At 41.2% G+C, this 25,686-nt stretch overlaps 1 protein-coding gene across 1 annotated transcript; it reads left to right on the top strand.

Annotated features, from left to right (window-relative positions):
• Nucleotides 1-1,463: 1,463 nt before the first annotated feature.
• Nucleotides 1,464-24,644, top strand: kcnh4a (potassium voltage-gated channel, subfamily H (eag-related), member 4a; the record flags this gene model as incomplete). The annotated part of the gene is made up of 16 exons (XM_084071991.1): nt 1,464-1,539; nt 9,647-9,880; nt 10,267-10,401; nt 11,072-11,205; nt 12,725-12,974; nt 14,514-14,671; nt 15,169-15,376; nt 16,961-17,155; nt 18,197-18,396; nt 19,874-20,123; nt 20,228-20,442; nt 21,787-22,154; nt 22,243-22,322; nt 22,889-22,965; nt 23,407-24,231; nt 24,507-24,644. 16 exons carry the CDS (start codon nt 1,464-1,466, stop codon nt 24,642-24,644), a joined length of 3,543 nt encoding a protein of 1,180 aa, XP_083928117.1.
• Between the last annotated feature and the right edge of the window lie 1,042 nt (nt 24,645-25,686).

The raw sequence follows: 25,686 nt of genomic DNA, 5'->3' as shown, positions 1-25,686 counted from the left end.
GCTAGCCATCAAAGCACACCCTTTCAACATATTGTCACGAGATGCTTGACCAATGTTAGCCAATGTTAGCACACGGACATACAGACATACGGACACACAGACAAAGCCACGTATAGGAGTGGTTGCCTTCGGCACCACTCAAAAATGGGGGGGGGGGGGGTTGTAGCCTGGCTAGTGTTGTATTTGAGAATTTGTTTGGAAGTAATTACTAAAAGGTTTGGGAATGGAGTTGGGGTATATTTTTTAAAAGTGGAGCAGAGTGGTCAAGTCATTTTGAAAAAGTAACAGTTCTGACAAACCTTTTCTGAAGTAGGTAAATACTGTGGAGGTATAAATCATATGTTCAGAGGTATCAACTCAGTGGTTCTCAAAGTGGGGTCCAGGGACCCTCAGGGTTCCTTTAGGGGGTGTCAAATGATCCCTTACAGGTCTGTAACTCTGTGTGTACAAACATTTATACACTCTCAGAGTTACGGGGATCCTTGAAATTAAAAAGGTTGAAAACCACTGATTCTGAACCACTGACTATTATGTACTTATCTATCTATCCACAGTAGCCTATGTTCTAACTGAAATGTTAGAGCAATGATGACATCATTCCATGTAGCCTACTCATGTGTATCTCCTCCAGAATATTGGACAAGGGATTTTTTAAATCCACCTCAACCCTTGCTTGAAGGTGATTATTTCAAAGCTGTAACTAATGCTAAACTCACTCTTAAATATACACGAAAGCAATAAAAGTAAATATTAAAACAATATTTTTTTTTTATTCCAGGAATATTTGTCTTCATTTAAAAATACTATGCGCACAGAGGTGTGTGTGTGTGTGTGTGTGTGTGTGTGTGTGTGTGTGTGTGTGTGTGTGTGTGTGTGTGTGTGTGTGTGTGTGCGTGTGCGTGTGCGTGTGCACGTGAGCGTGCGTGCAGGTGTGTGTGCTTGCATTTACTCTAACTCCTTAGCTTCTCTGATGTAAAACCACTAAATTTAGGCACTAAGACACGCAGATTAATATCTTACATATACAGGAAGAGCAAAAAAACTGTGTTACGACTTGAGAGAGGGCTGAGGCTACTACCAAGAAGAATGCATTGAGGAGAGTAGAACGGAGGAGGGCGCAGAGAGAGAGAGAGAGAGAGAGAGCGCGCTCAGGAGGGAAGACTCTCAGAGAAGAGGCAGATGGGAGCAGAGGGCTGAGAGCAGAGGGATGCACCAGAGAGAAGCTTTCTTACAACAGGCAAAGCTGAGTGATGGTTCTCTTGAACGAAGGCAGAAGACCGTAGAAGAATTTCTATCTGACTCTTTGTTTTGAAAGTCTGCCATTGTTGATTGACTGAACTATTACCTAGAAGCCATCCATACCTGGCGCTGTGTGGAGGTCAGTTTCACCAGTGATCTCTTTCAGATTCTCTTGGGGAATGAAGTGACAAGAGTCTACAATATTCTCTTATTCCCCAGGCAAGATGCCTGTGATGAAAGGCCTCCTTGCCCCTCAGAACACCTTCCTGGACACCATTGCCAACCACTTTGATGGGACCCGTAAGTACTGTACACACTGCTGTACTTCCATTAGTAAGTCATTGCTCACTCACTCAGTGTACATGTTTTGGGAAAATTACAGGGGAGCATGTGTTAAAGTTGTCTACTGTGTGTATTTTACAACTTTAGAATGTATTTGAGCTACAGAATAGCAAACAGCAATGGTTCTGCATCCACTGCAACTACAATTGAGGAAACGACTGAAAGAACAGTAACACAGACAGTAAAATCCCCAATGTTAATTTAACTCTGAGAGTGTACATTTGGTTACATTTGTACACTCTCTGAGCTGCCAATGGATAAATTAACACAGAGGATTTTACTGTGTAGTTCCAGGTAAAAGGTGCAGCACAGTGGAGTATTATTCAAGAAATGTGAGTTACAGACTACTTTCAAAATACATTATTTATATCGCACATTTTGTACATTGGCCATATATGAACCCTAAAGTCCCTATTCTGGGGAGAACAATGAGCGAAAATTGCACATCTACAAGCTCACAACGCATCGTGTTACGATGCGTTGTGAGCTTGTAGATCGGCTATTTTTAATGAAGAGATTCGATATAGAGGGAGAAAAGAAGGTGGCCTAGTATAGGGGGGCTCCAGTCAAATACATACATAGGATGTAAGTGTTTAAAATGCTTTTTGTGCAAGGAGCCAAAGTATAATACCAATAATAATAAAATGTATTTATGTAGCTCTTATCAATACTAAGTTACCTTACAAAGTGCTTGACGCAAAACTGAAGAAAGAAAGTAGAATGAAATGACAGCAGACAGAATAGAAATGGATGCCGCTAGTTAATGTCTCAGCTAATCTCACAAAATGTAAATCTAGCACAGGTCCCAGTATAAATCTGAGACCTGTTTTAGTCAGCCTGCAATCCAACCTTGACTTCTGACCCAGATGTAGAGAAAGACTTGCTTGACCCAAAGTAATGCCTGTAGCCTAGAAATCTGAGCTGAGATGGTCAGGGAAAGGGACTGAGGTTATATAGCTGTCATATTGCAAGAAGAGGTGTCAATTTGGCCCTGCTGTTGCTTGTGCTTGATTTATACTCGAAAATAGCAGATCTACAAGCTCACAACGCGTTACTCAAAAGTGTGATGCTCCATTATTGTGATACATACAATTGTAAAATGCCGGGTTATATTTTCCAGAGTGTAGAATACTGTGGTTTGAATAATCCTAACTACCGTATTAGGAGCTGTGGGGAAGTGGGGTTAAGTGTCTTGCTCTGGAACACTTGTGATTACCAGACAGCCTCTCTCTACCCACTCAGCTACGGGCTGCCCATCAACAGGATGCTGTGTGGAGAAGTGGTTCTCAACCTATTCTGGATCAGGGCTCTCTTGAAAATCTTGAATGCGTTTGTGGCCCACCCATCTGACCGAACGGTCACTCAGAATGGGTGGGCCGTGTGCATTTTCAGATGTTTATTTTTTGATGATCAATCGATCGATTGTGTTCCATAATATACTTCAAGTATCTATTTATCAGTATAACAATGAAAACTATTTTTTCACAATGTTTTAAAGAAGAATTCTATAAATCTTTAGTTTTGCCAATTATTTGGGGTCCCACTTGCAGTATCCTTGCGGACCACCAGTGGGCCCCCACCCACAGGTTGAGATCCACTGGTGTGGCGCCTTCATTCTTCCTCTCTAGATCTCTAGCCACTACAGCTGTGATAGGTTTGTATTCAGTAAGATTGAGTTCATCACCTGAATTTCAGAGCTGATTATTTTTCTTCTTTTCTTTGACAATGTTCCTTTTTCCTTTTTCCTCATACTTTTTGCCACTTCACAATGTTCCCCTTTACTGATCCAATTCTATTGTTGAACTATTTTCTACTACGTTTTTTCCATCTCCTGGAAAGTAATGTTTTTTGACGTAGGATACATGGTTCCCGCCCGACAGTGACGATATGAATTATGTGCAAAATCAGAATGAAGTCACACCTCTCTCTCTCTCTCTCTCTCTCTCTCTCTCTCTCTTTCTCTCTCTCTCACACACACACACACACACACACACACACACACACACACAGAGTGCAGCAGACAGAGGTCTGGGTGGGTGTGCAGACAAAGAAGCTGAATGTTACAGTGGATTAAGGGGCTGTCTGATAAGAAATGACTTTGAGCAAGGACAAATTAAAACAAATTCAATATATATTGAATTTGTCACAATTTAACATGAACCCTAGTGTCCCTATTCTGTGCATGTCATACTAAGCGAACATTACGCAAAAATAACCAATCGACACACTCACAATGCGTTGAGGTTGTAGAGCTGTTATTTGTAGACGGAAAAAAGGAGGGGACCAAGAATAGACCCCTGTGCATAATAAAGGGTTTATTTTATTGATCTCTGTGGGTAAATGCAGGTTTAAAGTTTTTCTGTGAGGTTTATACCTTTTACATGAGAAAATGTTTACAGAAATGAAATCCACTCCTCAAACACTCTGTCTAAAAAAGAAAAAACTTAAACCCTCTATACTTAGAAAATGTTACTTAGTGTTTACTAATACTGTTCAGTTCTGTACTTGGTCTGCTCTTTTTCCACCTCTACACCAAATGTCTTCGCTCGAAAATAGCAACGCGTTGTAGAGCTTGTAGATCTGCGAATGTTCCCCCTGAATAAGGGGGACAATGATGATAAATGAATGAGCGCCCCTGGTGAGCAGATCTCCAACACATACTGACATGTGAGCCGGGAAGATAATTACAATGAATTATGTAGAGGCAAAGAGTCAATCAAATATTACCCATGAATCTTACTCAGCTATGCTCTTTGACATGTGTGGAGGGGAAAAAATCCCACTTAAATTATTAATCATTTCAATCACCAACTCCCAGCATAGGTTATTAATGACAGCTAAAGATATAATCTTGACATTTGGCCTAATACAGGTTAACATGAATTAATCATTGACTGAATGTTTAGCCATGTAAAGGGGTTGTAATTGCCACCACGTGGACAATATAGGGGTCAAAGTGAGGAGGTTTTGTCACAGACTCCAATATCTCCGAAGATATAAGCCCACTGCATGCTTGTCAGCTCTTTGTTATGCACCATTCCTGCAGGTCTGCACCACTGTAATTGACCGTGTGGGCGTTATGCCTAATTTATATTCCGCTGTGCGATGGTGTCCTGTGCCCAAAAATAGCTGATCTACAAGCTCACAGCAGGTCCCATTGCAACACATTGTGAGCTTGTAGATTGGCTTTCTGTGGCGCGGGACACCATCGTACGACTAAGTAAAAATCAGGCTTCAGAATTGCTGCTGCTTATCGACCGCTTAGCTTCTGCCAAAGATCATTTTGTGAAACGACACCCTGCATCCCTTCAAAAGAGATGCATTTCATTAATTTCATTCAATTGAAGCAGCTGTATTAAAGTACAAGGAAGAATGGAGCACGATAAAGATTGAGTCAAACTAGAATAAGCCAGCAACTAGTGACAAGCCTGAAAAAGTAAAAAAAAACATGAAATAACTAAGAAAAGAATTTCACCTACGCAATGATTCCCACTCCTCACAGTGCAACCTTGAATATTAAAATGTACTGTAGCAACATGTACTGGCAAAAAAATAGTTTTTAATCATCTTTTACATAACTGCACTATGCTGAGGCAATTTGGTCTTGCTTCGTACATGGTAATATTCTGTTATTCTGTTTGTATCTAATACAATTTAAACCACATTTACAGACACACAAAGTCAATCAAGTCTAATAAAGGCTGAGAGATAGTTGATGCACAACAAAAACAAAACAAATACTGTATTTCTTTCTTGGCTGAAGTAAGCTAAGTGTAACAGTGTGGATTTGGCATAGCTAATAATGGGGGAGCTGACAGGTGATTTTCAGAGTGGGATAATAACTGCCTCACTGTCTGTGGATTTACAGTAGGACACGAACCAAGTCTACAGAGTGAACTCCTGAGTGTTAATTGTAGGTTTTTACAGTGTGATGACCGTTGACGACGTTGAACACCCTTTAACTACATGAATCCTAGGCCAATTCTGGGCATGTCAAAAATTAGGATAACATTCGGCAACAGTCGAACATTTGCCAAAAATAGCAGATATTCACAACAGTGTCTTGTTATGAACTCACAACACTCATAATACGTAGAAACACATTGCAACACGTTATGAGTTTGTAGATCTGCTATTTTCAGTATATACATTGTCTGACGTTTTGGTCTTTCGACCTTCCTTGAGGAAGGTCGAAAGACCAAAACGTCAGTCAATGTATACTTGCACCTAAATAATAAAAGGCTTACAATGTCCGTGTTTCTCCAGCGTTGATCTCTTCTAAGACTAAGACTAAGATTTTGATATTTAGTCGACTAAGACTAGACTAAGAATAAACAATTTCAGATGACTAAAATAGGACTGAAACTATAAATGGTGTGTTATTCAAAAGACTAAGACTAAGACTAAATCATAATTTGCTGTTAAAATTAACACTGCCTGGGAGACTGTTCAATGGGTTTAAGTGGTTAAAATAGCAAAGCTTGGTTTGAGATTAGAATGTTTTGTCTTCCCAAACAAATGTAGTCTCATTTTTCGTCTGGTAGGTAATATGTGTGTTTGTGACCACACATTTATAGTAAATCTCAGCAATGAATTGTCTTTACAAACAATTCTGTATCCCGACAAATTAAATCAATGATTGGATCAATTAGTGCCTACATTTGCACCTGACAAGGAACAGCATCTTTGTAACCCCATAAATGCAAATAGCTTTGCCATATGATTTTACTGCACAAATTGCTATGGCAACACACACAACGGGTAGATAATTTCTTAATTTAGCCATTGTCGTGACACATTTTGTCTGTGTATTTTCCTCAATATAAAACCATAAAAGTCATCGAACTGCAGATTTCCTATCTGTTGGTATAATGAGCATTTCTCTTTCCTCAGTGGGAAAGCAAATGTATTATATTTTTTACAGGCAGGCAGGTCTGACTCCCAAAAAAAAATGTAAATCTAATAAAATGATGAAGGCTAATACATTCAAACAAACAACTTTGCCAGGTAATGGATTCTTTTCAGAGTATGGACGTTTTGTTTATATTACAATAATGGGAGTTTATTCAAAGACATGCCTAATTTATGTTCTTGCTCCGAAAATAGCATGTTTGTGACCGGTGAAAGGAGACACATTGGCTAGTAAATGACGGCTGAGACGCATTGTTATTCACAACAGGGCCTTGGATGCAGAACCCACATAGAGCAAATGCAATACAAGGGATGGGCTGAAAATGCATGGGGATGGTTCGGCACTTTGAAGATCGTGGCTGGGCAATTGGGGTTGGATTATATTACTCACACAACATTGTTGTGTTATTTGATTGTTTGCTTCCCAGACAGAATAAATAAATAAAATTACATAAATGATGGAACTTGAGGATGAGGACATTTCTTTCAGCGTTATTGCTGTCTACAGTACGTTGGGCTTTTCTTGTCATGCTTCTTCTGTCTGTCTGTCATCCTAGGAGAGATTTACTGCGTGTGTGTTGACCTGAATGAAGCCTGTTTTAGCCTATTCTAAAGTAGTGTTTCAGTGCAGGGTTCCATCCAGGACACAGCTGAGGACACGGCTACTCTGAGCTACCCGCTCGCCATCAATTTTAATTATAACCATATATTTCTACAAACTTGGATGGAGAGAATAAAGGCTAAAGCCTCATTTATACTTTGTCTGTGTTGCTAGCCAATTTTCATTAGATTTTCAAGTGGTTGATCAAGTATGAAGCAGCCTAGGCTTAATTATTTCTTTGACGCACAATCCTTCTGACAATTGTAACTTAAGAGGCCAGGGTAGAATGAAGTGTGCTTCTTGTTAGAGTCATGGTCCAAGCATGAATGTTTAATTGAATGTCCACTTGACTTAACCCATGACTCTTTGGCAGTGGTGGACAAAGAAGTACCCGAGTCTAAATATAGATAGTCCTGGTCAAATATTATTGACTACAAGTGAAAGTTGAGCTTTTAAAAATATGCTATTTTCACTCAATTTGAAATGTGGCTTAAGTGGTTAATTCATAATTCATGTACTTTTTCCCTTCCTAGAAATATAGTAGAGTCAAAATTACAATATTTCATTTTGAACTGGTGGAGTGAAAGTCATAAGTTTCCAAAAATACAAATATTCGAGAACAGATATTCAAAATTATGTACAGTATTCAAGTAACTGCACTTCATTACTGTCACCTAAGAATCTATTTAAAGAGAGTCTCTACATCAGTGCATGCAATAAGCATAGCTCTGAATCTCCCTTCCAAGCCAGACTTCTCTCCAAAGATGTCGCTAAGGGAAAACTGTAAGATTCTAGCTTTTCTCAGAACGTAAAACAAAGGAAAGCAATACTCTCTCACAAACACGCTAGCTATCTAACTTGTGGGCGAGTGTACGGTTATGTAATCACGACTTATTGAAGCTCTGGTAACATACAGTATATTACCACCACCACCACCACCACCACCACTGAGTTGTCATGGAAACACAAATGTTGCTTGAGTCCACATGATGTTTTTTATCTTGGGGCATTATGGGCTTTAGACATCAATCTCCTGTATAAATAATGCATGCGGATATTATGACTACATCCACCCAGCAGGAGGATAGCATTTACGTTATGCCTTGTGATGTAGTTAGACCGCTTCAATGATGTGAAGTGCTGAAAGAAGGATCAATACTGTACGTTAGGTATCACACCACCAAATGTCAAGATCAGCCTGTCTCATGACAGCCTGCAAAATAGTATCTGTAATTAGTTACAAGTTTCGCAGGATTAGCAGCATTAAAATCTCTAGCCTGCCGTTGCCAGACTGATCACGTGGGATCACTCACACGAGTGATCAATCTGACAACGCCTGGCTATAAAAATCTCTGTCGAACCTGCCATATTTAATGAGGAAATATTGGAAGAAATAAACAGAAAACTAAATATATTGTAAGTTGCTGATGAATTTGTAGGCTCCAGGGCTAGGACCAGATTTAAGGTATTTTTTTGCCCCAGGGTTTTGGGTATCTTCACTTTTTCCATGGAGTGACTGGATCGTGTTTTTTGTAATTGACGCATACTGCTTTGGCTGCTGACACGAGCAGACAGCAGTCCTATTCAATTCGTTTGAAGGTTGAAGATCCTTTGTCAGTATCTGCCACTGGAACATTTTTTATAAAGGGACTGAGTGAACAAAAAGACCTCTTGGCTCTCCAGACAGCAGTTAACTTAAATTCAATCCAACTAGATTGTAAGGGCTGGCCATAGGACCCATTCTGTGGGTGGGTTTGATTCACCTATGCGTGATTGCACTCCTTTATATACTGTACGCCCGACATACTGTACCCATCACAATGCCCATCCTTTCCAATACTGCTATAACTGCTAAGGTTGAAGGTTCAAAGGTGTGTGACACAAGGATTCACTTTTGTGGTAATTGGAACATTCCAAGGTGTGATCTTTGTCATTGTCACCTTCAGGGGAGATGACTCATACTTGGTCTATGTTGGATACAGTGTGTCAGGCACTGATACACACACGTGACACAAACAACACAGGCATAGGATGGTAGCTACACCTGGTATACTCAAAATGGAGGGAGGACACTTCTTCTGAACAAATATAACATATCTAAAGCTTTGTTTTGTTGAATGATTGGAAGTTGTATACAGTACATGCAGCACACTTTACATCTACACTACATACAGCAGGCACTAAATGATGCCTGACATATAGACATACATAACCATTTAGAAATGGTTTTGTCAATCCTTTGCAATATTGCTATGCTTGTGGCATGACGGCTGATATCAGGACAGACTTTTGCCTTTTGTTCTTAAATATCATATTATCCAGTTTTACTGTAGGTTTGCAAGCTACTGTATGTCACTTTATTTATTTATGTCATTTTGATTCTTAAAGTGTCAACATATCAGTATATGTCAATTGACCACTCTGTCAGTTTACATCTGAAGTAATGTCAAGTAAAGTAATAGTACCTCAAAATTGCACACAGTACTTGAGTAAATGTGCTTAGTTACTTTCCACCACTGAACCTCAGTCCTTTCATGTTCTTTTCCTTCACAGACAGTAACTTTCTGCTGGGAAACGCCCACGGCCGCCATGGCTACCCCATCGTGTATTGCTCAGATGGGTTCTGCGAGCTGACAGGCTTTGCTAGGACAGAGGTGATGCAGAAGAACTGCACGTGTCGCTTCCTGCACGGGGGCGAGACCTGTGAGAGGGTCACCGAGCAAGTGGACAAGGCTCTGGAGGGTCAACAGGAGTACCAGGGACATGTCCGCTTCTATAGGAAGAATGGTGAGGAGAGACAAACCTATTCATATAAACACACAAGTGTTTGTATATGACACACGTGTTTATATGACACGTACACACACGTACGCACGCGCGCGCACACACACACACACACACACACACACACACACACACACACACACACACACACACACACACACACACACACACACACACACACACACACACACACACACACACACACACACACACACACACACACACACACACAGTGGGTAGGTGAAGGACGGAGGAACAAGCCCTACATTTCTCTATGTACAGTATGAATGTATGAATGCCTGAATGCCTGCCTGTTTATATGACACACTTTTATATGAACACATTGGTGAATTACCTCAGTTTAATCATGTATTTTTCATTATTCTCAGGAAATCCGTTCTGGTGTCTCCTGGACATTGTACCAATTAAGAATGAGAAAGGCGAGGTGGTTCTGTTCCTGTTCTCGTTTAAAGATGTCAGTGATTCCTATGGGAAAGGCCACCACAATAGCAAGAAGAGAGATGGTGAGCTTATTGCGGCTGCATGTATCCTAGCTATCCCAGCCCCAGCGAAGGGCATTAGTGAAGGGCATTAGTGCAGCCTGAAACACCGATCGAAAAAACCCATCAAAAACTGTTCCTGATAACATTTTAGGAAATAGGCCATGCCGTTGTTCAACATTGATTAATTTCACAGCTAGTTTTAAAAGTTAAAGTCATTCTGTGTAACTTTTTTCAATTAAACAAAAGTTGTGTTTGGTCTAATCTTTCACTGGTATATTTTTCACAATAGTTATAATTGGTTCTAGTTAGCGAAACTGTCAGTCAGTGAAATGACCAAAACCCTTCTTTCAGGTAATGAAATTTGCGAAACCCTTCAATCCTCCCCTTTACAGCTAGGTCCCTCCCCTCTGGAGTTGGGACCCTGCAGTGGCCCCGGCTTGCAGTAATATGTACTTGACAATCTTTTTATCTATGTTTTTATTTGTTTTAATATTTATATTCTATACTATTTAAATGCATCTTGTATTTCCTCCTTCTAACCGTTGTTGAGAGCTCCTAATTAAAATGCCTACAAATGGCAATAAAGCACTTGAACTGAACTTGAACTTCAAGGCATCATGGTATCCAACTAAACATTTAGCTTGTAATGAGCTATCATTATAGTGTGTACTGTGTCCTTTATTTCAAACAGGCATGTCAGACGATTCCCGCCAAAACAGGAAAAGCAACCAATCCCGTTTTTCCCATGCCCAAGAGAGGGGGAGGACGGTTCTGTACCAGCTGACCAACATGTTCTCTAAGAGAAGCAAAGGGAAGCTCACTAATGTGAGTCTCTGTGGATTAAAGAGCACTGGCTCAATCTGCTGTCTCCACCATGTTATAGCTATGAATTACTTATGATGACAAAGCATTAGCGAATGAGATTTGGCAAGTCTTCATAATCACGAAAGACCTGTGAGCATTTGCTCTAATAGCTAAACTGACAGGTTAAAGAAATGTGATTATTCTAATTAACTGGAAACCAATGGATAACTACTATACTGTGTTGTATAAATAGTACAAATACTGTACTCTTATTGTACGTAGCCAGATGTTCAGAGATCTCTGCCTACTGATGCATCTGGGGAAATCTATATCATTCATTGAATGGGTTTGGAATTGGATGGCAGAGTAAACCAGCGCTAACAAACCTACACCCACTGATTTGAAAATAACAAACCTACGCCCACTGATTTGAAAATAACAAACCTACACCCACTGATTTGAAAATAAATTCTGATACCGTCATAATATGAAGGACCATCCTAAATTCTTTGCATTGGTTCTGCGTTTCTGTTATTGTTTCCACCCATTTTTAGGTCATTCATTGAATTTAGATCAGGTCACCAGACGTATCAGTTAGTTTGACTATGCGAGACTAGTATCTATTTGTATCTATTTGTCGATCTGTTATGGGAGCTACAAGGGGCTTCTGTGGTTTGAGGAAGTGAGAGGAGGAGGGGGGGTGGAGGATTTTATGCCTCAGACCCCAGTCATAGTTCAATTATGGCCTGTGAGTCAGGGGGTCATAAATTATTCACTACCTGTCAATCAAATTCACATGCTCACACGCAATGTACTGTATATGGTCAGAAACGTGTTTTTATATTTTTCATGAATTAATGAATGCAGATCTACAAGCTTGTACCTTGTAGATTTGCTATTGTTATACTTGTTTTCAACTGTTTGCCTATAATGACATGGCCAAAATAGGTATTGAAAGTGATTAAAGTCTCTCTGTGCGTTTTATAAATATTGAATGAATGAAAAGACCTTTTGACAAAATAATAACTACATTGGATCCATTGGAACACAGGATTTTTTTTTCCATTTCCTGAAAAGTAACAGTTTGGGACATAAAGATTTCCACCTGACAGCCACAATATATCCTGTGCTGTATGTCTTCATACAGAGAGAAAGGTTGAATGGTTAGATTGGTAAAGAAATAAATTGCCATCCAGTCAGTCAGTCAGTCAGTCAGAGCTGTTCCTTGGCAGAAGTAGGCCTATTACTTACTGGAGCTTTTCCATCCAGACAAATGCTAAAAATGTTGTTATTGACAGCACCACCACGACAGCCTCTGTCCACATAGTTAGTGATCACCTTGGAAAAATCGTGATCCCTTTGACAAAGAAAAAGATTTTTGGGCATGCTTATCAAACTGAAGCCATTGAAACACAATGAACATGAGGTACGTACATGAGCAGAAGAATGCCCTTGCCCTTCATCTTTCAACGTGCTAATGTGATGGTCTGGATGGATCGCTTTTATGATTCATGTCTGCTCTCTCTCCTCCCTCTGTCAGAGTGTGTTCCAGAAGCCCAATCTGCCGGAGTACAAGGTGGCCGCTGTAAAAAAGTCGCGCTTCATCCTGCTCCACTATAGCATCTCCAAGGCCTTGTGGGACTGGCTAATCCTGCTGGCGACCTTCTACGTTGCAGTCACTGTGCCTTACGATGTCTGTTTTGTCAGTCACGATGAAGACGGTGACCCTGAAAGTGCCAGTCGCGGCACTATAGGCAGTGACATCGCAGTGGAGATACTGTTTATACTTGGTACGACACAATTCAACCGCTGTTGACTCCCATTATAAAAGATACATATTTAAACAAACATATAAAACATAATGTGAAACAAATTGAATCATGTTGATCTCAAGATCCACATGGGAACGTCGTGGCTTCATGTGGCTCTCGGACTTGGCCAGCCTGTGACGTCATCTATCCTATGACATATCTATGATGTATGACTCCACATGTGGGCAAGGTTTCAGCCTGATACAAGCCCTTTTGATTAGATACTATTATAAAATGTTAAATGTTAATATAAAGCATACGTGGAAAGAAAAATACATTTGGCACTGATCGGTCCAGCGGTTTGTTCCAGACACACAGACACACACAGACAGACCAACACTCTAATACACTGTTTCCCAGGGTCGGTCGGGATCCATTTGTGGATGTCGACGGACCCATTTTTATGGGTCGTGTGTAAATGTATTAAAAAAATACTTTTAAGAAGTAGTGAAAATAGCAGACCTACAAGCTCACAACGCGGTGCGATGCAATATGTTGTGTGTGACGTTATCCAGACACAGACAGACAAGACAAGACAGACAGACCTATTTCTAGACGGCTCGCCCCCTACAGATCCACTCAAAATAATCTACTTTGCCACAGCGTGTCTCCACACCAACAGTGCTATAAAGAGAAACCAATAACCAACCTGATGTGTTATAATTATACATATCAGTGCAACTGTGATGGTTGCCGTGGCAATGGATAATAAATGACTATACACCCCATATATATCCCACCTGTCCTCACCCACGCAGGGCGTCTCTGTTGCCCCAGCTTACGGATCATAATTAGAGCATTCTTACATCGTCCCACTTTCAGCTTCCAGAGGAGTGTGATAGCACAGCTGTCATCGGGCTCTGGTTCCGTCTATCAATAACTTTGTCTGGTGACAATTATGCACAGTGAAATGCCTGAGAAGATTTCTTTTTTTGAAGTATGAACGTACTACAAAATTATATTTTTAGATTTTATAGTTAGCTACATTAGTTTTGTTTAAAGATGTACTTCCACAAACTAAATGCCTTTTCACCTACAGACATATTTTTCAGTAATCAAACATATTTATTTGTAAATAGATTAGCATTGAATATGATGGAGGGTAAGGATAGCTACTTTTAGTTTCAAATCTTTTTTTATTGTGAAGCACAGGATAGGATTATACATTTCTGTTCATATACATGGATTGCTTCCTTTTTTTCCAAAAACAAACAGACATATACACAAAGTAGACAGGTAAAATGAAAAGAATAAGGATAGCTTCTTTTAGTTATTAAATCACTGTAATTCCTTTACATCTAATCTGAAATTTCAGGTGTGCTTTAACTTAGGTATAATTCTGGCATCAATTCATGTCACCTCAATTCATATCAATTATTGATAGTCCTTGTTAAATATCTCTATGTACATGATTACATTCTCAGTATTAATTTATCCGTTGTAACTCTGAGAGTGTACGAATGGATGATTGTACACTCTCAGTATTTTACCGTGTGTATTTTCACTGTTCATATTCAGATATCGTCCTGAATTTCCGGACCACCTATGTGAGCCAGTCGGGTCAGGTGGTCTACGATGCTCGCTCCATCTACCTGCATTACTGCACCTCCTGGTTCTTTATAGATCTGATCGCTGCACTGCCCTTTGACCTGCTTTATGCCTTCAACATTACAGTGGTGAGATTTTTCTCTCTCTCTCTGTGTGTGTGTGTGTGTGTGTGTGTGTGTGTGTGTGTGTGTGTGTGTGTGTGCGTGTGCGTGTGTGCGCGTGTGCGTGCGTGTGTGTGTGTGTGAGGATGTGTCTGTTTCTGGATGTGTTTATCATATCTTCAATGCTGTGTCAGAAACGTAGACTTCTATCTCTATACTGTCTTTCTCTCCAAATGTAGAAAGAATAACTACATTCCTGAATTTTGCTTAACCATTTTGGGTAAAATAATAAAGGAGAAGAAGAAAAACTAAACAAAACAAAAAGATTCTGTGAGCTTGTTGATCAGCTATTTTCTAAAGAATGTATAGACTTTTTTTGTTGTTCAGTGGCAGCCCTTGAGTCATGAATATTAGCCAGTAGATCTCAGACTGGTATATCTCTCAAGTAGAATAGTCTTCCTTTTTTCTTCTCTGTGTGCAACTACATGTGCACCTGTACCGTGCATTCTGTGCTCTCGTTCCAGGCCTCTCTAATGCACTTGTTGAAGACAGTGCGTCTACTGCGGCTCCTGCGCTTGTTGCAGAAGCTGGACCGCTACTCACAGTACAGCGCTGTGGTCTTGACCCTGCTGATGTCTGTGTTTGCACTGCTGGCCCATTGGATGGCGTGCGTCTGGTATGTCATCGGACGCAAGCAGATAGAGAGCACTGACCCTGTCACGTGGGACATAGGTGAGAACAATCACAAGCGTGTGTGTGTGCGTGCGTGTGTTTGTGTGACCACACTGACCACACCACACAGTGTCTCAACAAACTCAACTCAACAATAAACAATTACACTCTCAAGTTTGAAATAAAATCCTGACTGCAAGTTGGGCCCCTAAATACAACCTTGCCCTCTGGTATACCCGTCACAACATTGATTCAAACTGCTTTCTGCACAATAATCAAGAACAGGAATCTGTTGCACATATATGACTAGCTGACCTGCCTTCAAGGGACTCAATACATTACGCACATAAATACAGCAATCAAATCACATTGTGGATTTGATTGCTTAAGAACTGCGCCGTGCCACTGGACAACAAATACATTTCCATATTAACAAAACTGTTCAAACACGCTGGTTTGCCTTATCAATATATGTGACAATTCATTATATTATTAAGAGCTCTACAAATACTCTGAATGTGATCATGGTTAATGGTCCACCAAAATGTTTTTTTAATTCTAGAAACTGGATGTTCTTTTGACATGCACATGGATACTTCAGCTGGAAAATATTGATTGATTGTTGCGCATGTGTGTGTAGATTTGTACACTCTGAGTTAAGTTGACACCAAGGTTTGTACTGTGCACATGTTCCTGTGTGTTCCTGTGACAGCCCCTTGCAGCTAATTGGAATGGCCCCGCACTACACACCTCTAGCCAAGCATGAATGCATCAGCAGCGCTTGAACCTCTTTGGTTCTCCTTAGCTCCCCTGCTGCCACCCCCACCCTGCTTCCGTGGCAGCCCAGGAAGTTCAGGTCACAGAGTAATGGGCATAGAGCAATGCCCCCCGCTGCACGCGTGAATCCAATGTATTCCCGCTAACACACAAAAAGACTCTCTACAGGCCGTGGAGCAGCGGGTCATCAGTTAAGCCTGAAAAGACACACTGAAAAAAGCAAGCTTTCTGTCGATCACTTTACGATGCAGTGGTGGAAGCAGTACTCGACTTACTTGAGTGCAAACAGCTATACCACTATATAAAAATACTCTCTTACAAGTAAAAGGCCTGTATTCAAAATTGTACTTGGGTAAAAGTACAAAAGCATTGGCATCAATATATACTTACTATACTAAAAATACTCAAATATTTCTAAATTTGTCTAACTTAAAAAAAGAATAGCAGGTTATTTTTCTGTAGTATCATAAATAAATAAAATAGGGCTTATGTGGATAATGTCTGTTTTGTAATATAATCTAAACCTACAAAGTCAAAAGCACAATATTCTCTGAGAGGTAGTGGAGTAAAGAAGTACTTTTTAAAATGTTTATATCCAGGTAAAGTAAAAGTACCTCTTAATTGTACTTAAGTACAGTACTCAAGTAAAGTTACTGTCCACCATTGTTTTACTGACTCCCACCCATCTCTCTCTCTCTGGGGGATCTCATTTTAAATAAGCCTTTGTGCTTTTATGAGTGATCCAGTTTAGAGGACCTTTGTATTGTGAATTGTACTTCCATGTACTGTTTCCATGTCTTTTCTAAAAATAGTATTCAATCAATCAATCAATCAATCTCTCTCTCTGTCTCTCCCCTGGTCCACAAGGCTGGCTCCAGGAGCTGGGTAAGCGCCTGGAGACCCCGTACATCAACAGCACCGTGGGGGGTCCCTCCATGCCCAGTGCGTACATCGCCTCGCTCTATTTCACTCTCAGTAGCCTCACCAGTGTGGGTTTTGGCAACGTGTGCGCCAACACTGACGCAGAGAAAGTCTTCTCCATCTGTATCATGCTCATGGGTGGTGAGTTCATCAGAAACTGTTGACGCTCCCGCTTGTGACTCATTTGCTGACTAAAAACAAACTGAGAGAGTGTACAAATGGAACCAAATGGACCCTAACGTGACGTGTCCATTCGGCTCCATTTCTACACTCTCAGAGTTAAATTAAAGCTGCAATCCATAACTTTGTGTAAATAAAACATATTTTAACCAATCTGATTAGGGTATACTGATTAGAGGAGGTTATTTAACACACACACGCACACAGGCACACACACACACACAGGCACGCACACGCACACACACAGGCACACACACACACACACACAGGCACGCACACGCACACACACACACGCACACACACACACACACACACACACGCACACGCACACAGGCACGCACACACACACACACACACACACACACACACACACACACACACACACACACTCACACACACACAGGCACACACAGGCACGCACACACGCACACACACACACACACACACACACACACACACACACACACACACACACACACACACACACACACACACACACACACACACACACACACACACACACACTATTTGTTCTCTCTCTGCTCTATTGAGTAATATAGTGATATATCCTGTGGTTGAGGAGGATCACTACTGGTTGATAAGAGGTATTGCATACAATTCAAAGGGAAATGTCTCACCCTCCCAAATAAGGCTCTCCCTTATAGCTCAACAGTAGCAATTCAGCGCTTGCACAGGGGACCTGTGGTTGAATCCTGGGAAATCCTGGGATATAAAATGTATGGATTGCAGCCAGTAGTGTAAAGTAACTAAGTACATTTACTCAAGTACAATTTCAAGGTGCTTTTACTGTGCTTGAGTATATCCATTTGTTTAATACTTTATACTGTACAGTATGGTATTGTACTTTTTACTCAACTACATTTATTTGACAGCTGTACTTAGTAATTCATTTGCAGATTTAACTCTCAGGATTTTACAGTGTACTTAGCCAGAGAAACTATCGAGCTCCAAATGATATTTCTGCTCCCCTGTCCCACCTAGCCCTGATGCACGCGGTGGTCTTCGGTAATGTAACAGCTATCATCCAGCGCATGTACTCTAGACGCTCACTCTACCATACAAGAATGAAGGACCTCAAGGACTTCATCCGCGTACATCGCCTGCCTCAACTGCTAAAGCAGCGGATGCTGGAATATTTCCAGGCCACCTGGTCTGTGAACAATGGCATCAATGCCAATGAGGTTGGTGAACTGAAGAAGTTGACTGTTTAACCTCATGAACCCCAGCAACCCTCTAATTCTGGGCATGTCATAAAATACACAAACACTTGGCGAAAACAGACAAACATTTGGTGAAAATAGCAGACAGCTACAAGCTCACAATGCATCGCAACGCGGGCTTGTAGATCAGGTATGGTTGCTATTCGACATACAACTAAGTATATAGGGTTTATATGGATAGAGTATTGTATTCATAAACCTTTTACAAGCCTGTCAGGCAAGTGCCACCTTCTCTCGTGTTCAGTCTTCTGTAAAACACACGTTTAACTGTCTGTATTAGCTGTTTACACATTGTGTGGACTGTCAGTAGGCTACAGTGTCAATTATTGGTGTTTGAGTGGTTGCTAGAATCCATAGTCAGAAACTTGATTATTAAAATATAAGACAGTGTCTTACTGTAACCAGGCTTAGAAGTTTAAAATGAAGGACTTTGGCACCAAACGCAGTATCAGTCCTATAGGAGCAGCATCCTGTCTAATTATATGGATAAGAGTGGAAAAAGAGCGAATAGTGAATACTCATTAACACTCTCACCATCCCTAGCTGCCGAGAATGTATTCACTGTTGAAGCTAAGAGACAGTCAATGAGTGTGAGGGTGTGACAGTCAACACATGCTACCTTTAGCATCTTGTATCTGTTTTTACTGTGCAACCTTGCATGCCATGTCAGTGCAACTCTTTCCCTCCCTGTCTCTTTTTCTCCCTCCTCCCTCCCTGTCTCTCTATCTCTCTGTCTCTCTGTCTGTCTGTCTGTAAGTCTGTCTGTCTCTCTCTCTGTCTCTCTATGATCGCACTTTGGTCTGACGTCACACAACAAAAAACGTTGCCTAACAATGCTGGTTTTATATAGAAGATTTCTTCCAGGTGTATTGTAAAGATATTAGAATAACATATTGTCACGTTCCCATAATATGCTTTCAAAATAGCAATGTCCTGTGTGAAAAAGATATGTATTCATTTTGTCGTTGATCATTTATCATATAAAGTGTTATAATAGATCTGTATATTTTGGTGTTATTCTCATCTCTTACTCCATACTAGGCACTGTATTTTGTAGGATAAAAATCTAATTACATTGAAATCAATTGAAATCCTCCAAAGATTTGGACAGAATTTGCACAAATGAAACAATGAAACTAGAAACGACAACCACGCCAGGTCAAACATGTTTTTCGGGAACGCACCAAGACAGTAGACTGTGTAGACAAGTACACCTGATGATATCCATTCTCTATTAAGTGTGAAAACATGTCATCAACGTAACGAGACACTGACTATGTCAACAGAGAGAGGCACATATTTTGTGTCAGCTCTTAACAACTCTCTTTCTAGACTCTAGAAAAAGAGGCTAGAAAGAGACCTCTCTAGAATCTAAAGGGCATTCTATAGACATTTGCCTTGTTCAGACTGATGAGGTCTTTCAACTCCCCTCTCTTAGCTGCTGCATGACTTCCCAGATGAGCTACGAGCAGACATTGCCATGCACTTAAATAAGGACATTCTGCAGCTGCCTGTATTTGAGCGAGCCAGCAGGGGGTGTCTGCGCTCTCTCTCCCTGCACGTCAAGACCTCTTTCTGTGCACCTGGGGAGTACCTCATTCGTCAGGGAGATGCCCTGCAAGCCAATTACTTTGTCTGCTCCGGATCCCTGGAAGTGTTGAAGGACGGCATGGTTCTTGCTATCCTGGGTTAGTGCATGCTGTGCTGGGCAGTGGGTCTGCAACATATTGCCTGTCTATTTTTTTGTCTTCAATCCATTGTAACCCGTCTGCTTTTTACCTGATCTGTGCAGGCAAAGGTGATCTAATTGGGGCTGATCTACCAGGGAATGATCAAGTGATTAAGACCAATGCAGATGTGAAGGCTTTGACCTACTGTGACTTGCAGTACATCAGTGTTAGGGCTCTGCAGGAGGTCCTGGGGCTCTACCCAGAGTATGGCAGCCGCTTCAACTCAGACATCCACCACAACCTCACATACAACCTGCGAGAAGGCAGTGATGCTGAAGTAAGACATGTGCAATTTCATAGGTTAAATCAATAAAATGTTATTATAGTGCCGAATCACAAGTCTAGGCAGCAGCCATATTAACTGTAAAAAAGGATGGACCTTCCATAAGGAAGGGACTGCACACTCCAGAGAATATATATACATAGAGAAAGAGTGTGTAAAGTATTAGCTGCAGATGCTTCTAGTTATATGTTGCCATATACTTTGCGAACACAGTTGTGTATATCTGCTAACTTTTATAATATATCTATAGGGACGAACAAGTCTTTCCAGATCTCCCTGGCTGTCTCAGGTATTTCTGCCTCACAGAGCTATTTATTTTGTACATTTGACACATTCACCAATCTGCTGCAATTTGTGTACAGTACTGTATACATAATCTATGTCACAATTCAACAATGGGTATAACAATGCGAAGCTGTAAGGATTATAATGTTTCAAGGTGCAAGCTATTTCAGACTTGTAGCACTTGTGTATGTATTCAGGCCTGATCATTTCGAATACATTAGTCAGTTCTCTCATATAATGGAAGAAGTTCTCTGATACAAGACATTACAAGATTGTACGATTTTGATTTCATAGATTATAGCCTACTACCAGAAGGAAGGTCACAACATCCCGTACTATATCTTTCTGTATGTCAAATCTTATTTGAACCCCTCTCGTAAATTGGAAACTATAGGTTAATCAAACCAGCTTTTTTCCTTTGCTTTTTTTTTTACCCCCTTTTCACTCCAATTTAGTTGTTACGTCAATTGGTTCCTCCCCACACACATTTGTCTGTTGTCACTGCTGTCTTATCCTACTGACTCACCTATCAGTGAGGAGCCCCCACCAGGAAGACGTATAGCCTGTTGTACTCCTTCCCCCAACACTCCCTGCTGACAAGTGCCGCCCCAGCCCGTAGAAATACGTGCAGTGACTAATATCACCCTCCCCGCCCGGCTTCCCTCCCTTAACACGGGCCAATTGTGTTCGTATAGACGCTCGACAGAGCTGGATATACCACGGTGAATTCAAACCCACAACCTCTGCGGTGGTGGGCAGGACACTTCTCTAAATAGCCAATATAGCCCTGAAGAGAGATTATTTTGTGAACCAGCAGTAGCTGTAGTAGCAAAAACATTATGCTAAATACGAAACATTCAGGACTATAGTTTACACAGTCCGTAAACTATAGTCCTATTACCATTTGTCACTTTTTCAAGTTCAGGAGTCTTATTCCCTGTTTACATACAGTAAGATAGCGATCTGATTCTGAAAGCACTTATTTGACTAACATAATTTCCTTCAATAATCCTTTTAACTAAGACATGATGAACAATGTTTCTCTCTCCCCAGGATCGGCTTGGAATGGATCACAAACTACCCTTCATTGTTGAGGCGGACAAGGTGGAACACAGGGAAGACGTGGGCCACTGGCTTCCAAGGAGGGTACCCCTTCTGCACGCAATGGGCAGCCCTGTTCACCAACCCAGCCTCAGCACCACCCGGTTGGGGGAAGAGCTTCACCACATCCATGCCCTCCGCCCTCGATCACCCGTTCAGGGATGTAGAGGCCGTAGCCCATCTCCCCAGCCACTCAACACTGACAATCTCTTGTCCGCTCCATTACCCACTCTTCTACATGACACAGACATGAGCCATAGACCAGCCAAACTGCTCATCCCATCCGTACATTGTGTCACTCCTTTAGACTTGAGCCCCAGGTAATCTATTCCAATCAGTTTTAGCCAGATATTAATTGGTTTTCAGATTGCTCTATAATAATGTAACTCTTATTCCTGTCTCTTCCAGGGTTGTGGATGGAATTGAAGATAATGGGCATGCGTTTCATTTTAATGTGGAGCAGAGTGAGGCAAAGACTAATGGAAAAGGTATTTCATTCACAGGCTTCATGGTGCATCAGTGGTGGCTGCTATTACTTGTAACAATGAAAATATTGATCAAAAGGATATCTCAGGTTTTTGTGACCCAAAACTATGCGTGTGTGCGTCACTGTGTGTGTGTGTGTGTGTGTGTGTGTGTGTGTGTGTGTGTGTGTGTGTGTGTGTGTGTGTGTGTGTGTGTGTGTGTGTGTGTGTGTGTGTGTGTGTGTGTGTGTGTGTGTGTGTGTGTGTGTGTGTGTGTGTGTGTGGGGGGGGGGGGGGGGGTTCTTCTACATGTAGCCTGTACTGTATGTCTCAAATATCTAGGAGCATTGCACTACTTACGGCTTAGGTCAAGGCAACTCATCTCAGATTTGTATTATTCATAAATCTTTCACACAGATCCAAATATTAGTTGAAAACATTTTTTGTTCCCAGTGAAACCCATTTGCCTACCGCAAGTACCAGACACCAGGCTACTAGGCTTTTAAAAATAAGCAACATTCATTTTTATTTAACTTACTTTAACTTTACTTAACTTACAGCAATACTTTGTGTTCTACACCCTTTTATAGACCATTTCCAGGTGAGCGCTAACCTGCTTCTGGAGACAGAGGAGATGAGACAGAATATCAGCAAGCTCAACAATGAGGTACAGTATTTAGTGACCTTAGACCAACTGAATGACACAGACATATAACGCAATCTATGAATAGAAATATTTAACTAGGTGACAAACATTTTTATGTCAAACATTGTGTTCCTCCTTCAAATAGTCACTACTCTACTTTCACAGCTCCTCAAGGGCTGGGTAGGCTACATCTAAAAACAGGACTCAGACTTTTTCTTGAGACACTTTCAGGACACAAGTTCAATGTTCGGGTTACAGTATGTGAGCGTGACAAAATTGTTACAGCCAAAGTTGAATGCACTTTATGAACTGAAGACATTTTTAATTTGTAATTTGAAGCAGCTACATATTCTACACCTTCCTCTCAAGTTTATTTCTTAGCAATGAGAAGTAGCTTAAACTGCATTAAAAAGCAGACATTCTTCATTGCCGTCTTCCTTTTTCCATCCTTTTTCTTTTCAGATGAACAACTTGAATCAAGAAATAACAACCCTGGCCAAGGAGCTCCGTGAGATGATGCATTTCTTGCAGACCCATGTGACCACGCCGCACTATACCACCCCAGTCTCGACATACCCCTATAGCATACAGATGGCTTCCAGTGCCAGTGTGACTGCTTCCAGTGACTGGCAGACACATGTGCCTTTTAATATGGCAACAGGGCCTCATCTCCATCACAAGCAAATTAGCCACCCTACCAGAAATGTGTGGGGTCACAGTGGAGTGGCCAGCCATAGCATAAATCCCACACAAGGCCAGAGGCTTGAGCATTTGCATGGACCGCCCAGTCCCATGTCATCTTGTTTACACATATGCTGCTCTGACAGAGAAACAACCACTGCTCACAGACTACAGAGTCAATGTGGCCCCTTACAAACCTCCAGAACAATACCCAACTCTTCCTACATGACCCAAACTCATGGTCAGGGAGGCCCATCCCTCCTTGGACATAGCTCTGCCTTTCAAAGCTTCCCAGTGACTTGTCAGGGCCCTCAGGCGGGATGCAAGGCCTCTGTTCCCACTTTGAGCAGCAGCTGTCACCTAATGTGTTCTGCAAGAAATCTCAGCCAGTCCTATCCCTCGTTGAGTGTGCAAGCCAACTCTGATCTCACACAATCTCCCAACACCCCAACAACACCCATCCATGTCTCTGTCACCCCTACTGGCCATCCAGAAGTCCACACGGCATTCAGCTCCCTGTCCCCCTCAGGGGTCTATACCACAGCAAGCACAACACACAGCCAGGGCCCCCTTGGTTCTATCAGTGGTCCAAGACAGAATGATCTGGTAGGATGCAGCCCTATCCACCAGACAGAGAACCTTACTCACACAGTGCTGGGGTCTTGTACAGGAACAGATTGCGACTGCGTACCTCCTGAGCATCCAGTGAGGACAGACAATAATGAGGTTGTAGATTCTGAGACTAGCAGCAGTACTCCAACTGTAGAAGTTGGACCCATTTAGGGTGTGGACCGTGGAGGTGACACAAGCCTGACACTTATTGCATTGATACATTAATGTATCAATACAACCACGGAAATGCCTCCCCCCCTTACCTTAAGGAACTGCTCGAGCCACAAACCTCCGCTCTGGAAACACTAACCGCCTCCAAGTCCCCACCACCAAGCTCCGTACCATGGGCGACCGAGCCTTCTGCTCAGCTGCCCCTCGACTGTGGAACTCACTCCCGGACCAGCTAAGAGCTCCACAGCCTGTCAATGCTTTCAAGAGAGGACTAAAGACTTTTCTTTTTATTAAAGCATTCGGTTAGCTACTCTGGTTTTACCCCCTGGGTTTTCTTTGGCCCCCTTGCTTTTTAATTGTTTTTATTTTAAAACCCTCCTTTTTTAGATTGTTTTTTTGAAAATGTTTTTTATTCTGTACTGCAGCACTTTACTTCAAATGTAAAGCGCAATATAAATTAAATGTGTTATTATTATTATTATTATTGATGTAACATTACTGCATGAATGATGACTTCATCAGTGACTACAATGACTTTCACATGTTCAGTTTCCCTTCTGTCTGAGCCAGTCACAGAGCATAAATTAAAAAAATAAACAGCTGAACACAATTTACCTGTTTCTGTTTCCCACATGTATTGTAGTAAAGCTGTGCAAGTGGGATTTTTAAAATGTTATAGTTCTTGGTCATCTTTAAAGGCTTGTGTGGCGTAGGCCTCTGCGTAGGTCTGTAGCGCCACTCAGTGGTGAAAAGTAATTACAGCAAAAAACGTCCACTGCTCAATGGTTTATGCCAGTGGTTCCCAACATTAATAAAAAATAGTTTTTTAGGTATTAAAAAGGTCTGAAAAGTCCTTAAATTGTCACTTTGCTGTCATCTGGGGACCCCCCTCCCCCCACATCATGTGGTGACCCCCAACAAAATGAGAAAAGAAAATATGGACATGATATCATTGATCAAATAAAAAGGTAAACAAACTCTTTCACCAAGGTAATGTTTTCTCTCTCAAAGTCAGGACTTCAGTTCAAAGTCAGTCATCAACTCATCATAGAGTGTATAGATATATAAATGACAGATTAGAGCTAAATTGAACGAATAAAATGACCAAAAAAAATATTTAAAACAAACAGGCGTTTTTTCGATGAATTGAATACACAGGACCCCAATAAAAAGCCATGGTCCTTTCTTGGGTTTTGATCCTTTTAGCATCCTTTTGTATAGAACTGTGTCTTTCTGTGCTTTTGTTTTGCAAACTGTTAATAAAGTATTCAATAAATC

This window comes from Gymnoscopelus microlampas, assembly GCF_963454915.1.
Source record: "Gymnoscopelus microlampas genome assembly, chromosome: 11".
In the NCBI taxonomy this organism is placed as follows: Eukaryota; Metazoa; Chordata; class Actinopteri; order Myctophiformes; family Myctophidae; genus Gymnoscopelus; species Gymnoscopelus microlampas.
Note: the sequence above shows the minus strand (reverse complement) of the source record. Positions and strands in the feature narration are given on the sequence as shown.